The sequence below is a fragment of the Gavialis gangeticus genome, unplaced genomic scaffold, assembly GCF_001723915.1.
Source record: "Gavialis gangeticus isolate Ggan-Ray unplaced genomic scaffold, GavGan_comp1, whole genome shotgun sequence".
NCBI lineage: Eukaryota > Metazoa > Chordata > Crocodylia > Gavialidae > Gavialis > Gavialis gangeticus.
The window spans coordinates 3289385-3291598 of NW_017728996.1; the positions used below are offsets into that span (position 1 = coordinate 3289385).

General features: G+C 53.3%; 1 protein-coding gene across 3 annotated transcripts in view; it reads left to right on the plus strand.

Moving 5' to 3' along the window:
* ANP32A (acidic nuclear phosphoprotein 32 family member A) overlaps window positions 1-2214 on the plus strand; it is a 38936-nt gene that overhangs the window by 32385 nt on the left and 4337 nt on the right. For all 3 annotated transcript variants that reach the window (XM_019503926.1, XM_019503928.1, XM_019503927.1), the window contains exons 2-4: window positions 26-175; window positions 321-443; window positions 1982-2180. In XM_019503926.1, the coding sequence (XP_019359471.1) occupies window positions 26-175; window positions 321-443; window positions 1982-2180 (472 nt within the window). The remainder of the gene's footprint in view (window positions 1-25; window positions 176-320; window positions 444-1981; window positions 2181-2214) is intronic.

A 2214-nucleotide genomic window follows, 5' to 3' on the forward strand; every position in this document is an offset into this window, starting at 1 on the left:
CTCCCCCCCCCCCCCACTCCTCCAGGTTAAAGAACTTGTCCTGGACAACTGTAGGTCAAATGAAGGCAAAATTGAAGGCCTCACAGATGAGTTTGAAGAGCTGGAGTTCTTGAGTACAATCAACGTAGGCCTAACCTCAGTTGCAAACTTACCAAAGTTAAACAAACTTAAGAAGGTAAGTGAAGACGCTGTGCTTCTCTGCGCTGAGCGCCCCAAGCGCGAAACAGAGCTTTGCACGAGGGTTTCGTGGAGCGGGTGGCATTGCTGCATGGTAAAACTTGTCCTAAACTCTCTCTCTCGCGCGCTTGTCTGCCCCGCAGCTCGAACTAAGCGATAACAGAATCTCAGGAGGGCTGGAAGTATTGGCAGAAAAGTGTCCGAACCTCACACATCTAAACCTAAGCGGCAACAAAATAAAAGATCTCAGTACAATAGAACCTCTGGTGAGTCGACGAGGGGCTCTGAAACCCTGCGCTTTCTTGTTACGTGTCTAATGTTGGGGGGCGGGGAGTCTGTCTCAAGCTAGCAAGCCTGTTCCCAGCTGAGAGTCTGGTTTTGATGTCTGCAGTCCAGGGTGCTACGTCCCACTCTGTCTGGTGCCCGAATAGGATGCAAGCCTTTCCCCACCACCGACACTTGGAAGGAAAGTGTGCCAGAGGCTGAGTGTGTGAGTGCCTCCCTCTAGCGGGCAGCTTTCGGCAAGGAGGCGAGCCCGCGTGTGCCCCTGGACTGAGTTGGAGCGGTGCCTGGGGCTGGGCAGGGATACGGGAGGAGGAGGAGGAGGTTTGTCATCGCAGTGCAGGCCCGATGCAGCGAGGTTGTTGTGATGGGAGCTAAATGGCTTGCATTGAGGTGGTGGCTCCACCCTGCTTTCGGTGACTGACATCAGCAGCTCCACCCCGCGGTGCGTCAGGCTGCTTAGCACACTGATTATTCATCTTAAAGAAAAGCCATGTGCGGGAAAGGCCGTGGTTATATCACTGTGCTCCTGCCTCCAGGCATCGGACGCCGGTGGCAGCTGAGAGCAGCCACAGTGGGTCAGGCACGTTTCCCCACTGAGCCGTGCTGTATCTTGCAACTAAAGAACAGATCAGGCTCCCCAGAGCAATTGGTCTGTAACCCATGAGAGCATTTAGCATTGCACCCCAGGTCACAGTCATTTCTTCCCCCCCCCCTCCACACACTCCCTCCAATACAAAAGGCAGCTGTCAAATACTTCTTGAGTGGCGGCAGAAGTGCCCTTGCATAGCTGGTCAGCTTAAAAGAAATGAAGAACCTCTTCCAAAAAAACATCTGTTGCTGTGACCTTCTCCCTCGGCCCTGGTTATCTATCTAGCGAACATCTCTGCACGGCCCCGAGTGTGAAACCGCTGGGCCGTGCTGCAATAGGACCAGATAGCAAGTGTCTTAACAACAGATGTCCAGTCTCCCCTGCCCCAGCCCAGCCCGTGGGATGACGGGTGTATTCCCCGGATCGGGAGACGCGATGGCTACCGCCTCGTATTGGGTTCTCCAGCCCTTCTTTGCTTAGTCCTCTTGCTTCATGGATTTGGCACCTCTTCCCAGCTCTGAAATGTGTATATGTGGCAGACCCTGACCCCTTAGCTATTGCAGGCTCGATCCTAATTCTCTTTAAAGATGAGACGCACTTTTGTATATCCTCCAACATGGGGAATCCCCGCTGCCTCTAGAAAAGACTGATTCTCTTCCACTTCAAGTGATAGTTTTTAAGGCCCGTGCAGTGGTGGCTTCTGTATCATGGTCTGTCCCAGGGTGACCAGGCTGGGTATGATCCGTGGCTCTGCCATTGGCTTCCTGTGTGACCCTGGCCCAGTCACTTTGCCCTCTCCCTCTCTTCGGCTTTTTGTGTGTAAGATCATGCTTTTTTGCCGTGGGGAGTTACGTGGGTGGGTGTGGTTGTCTCTGGCTTTAAAAACGTACTTGCGACCAGGCCTTTGACAGAGCCTTCTTTTGCTTCCAGAAAAAGTTAGAAAACCTGAAGAGTTTAGACCTTTTCAATTGCGAGGTAACCAACTTGAACGACTACAGAGAAAACGTATTCAAGCTCCTCCCGCAGCTCACGTACCTCGACGGCTACGACCGGGATGACAAAGAAGCCCCGGACTCGGATGCAGAGGGTTACGTGGAGGGCCTAGATGACGAGGAAGAGGATGAGGACGGTATGTAGAGGGCCCTGTTGAGTGCAGTTGGAGC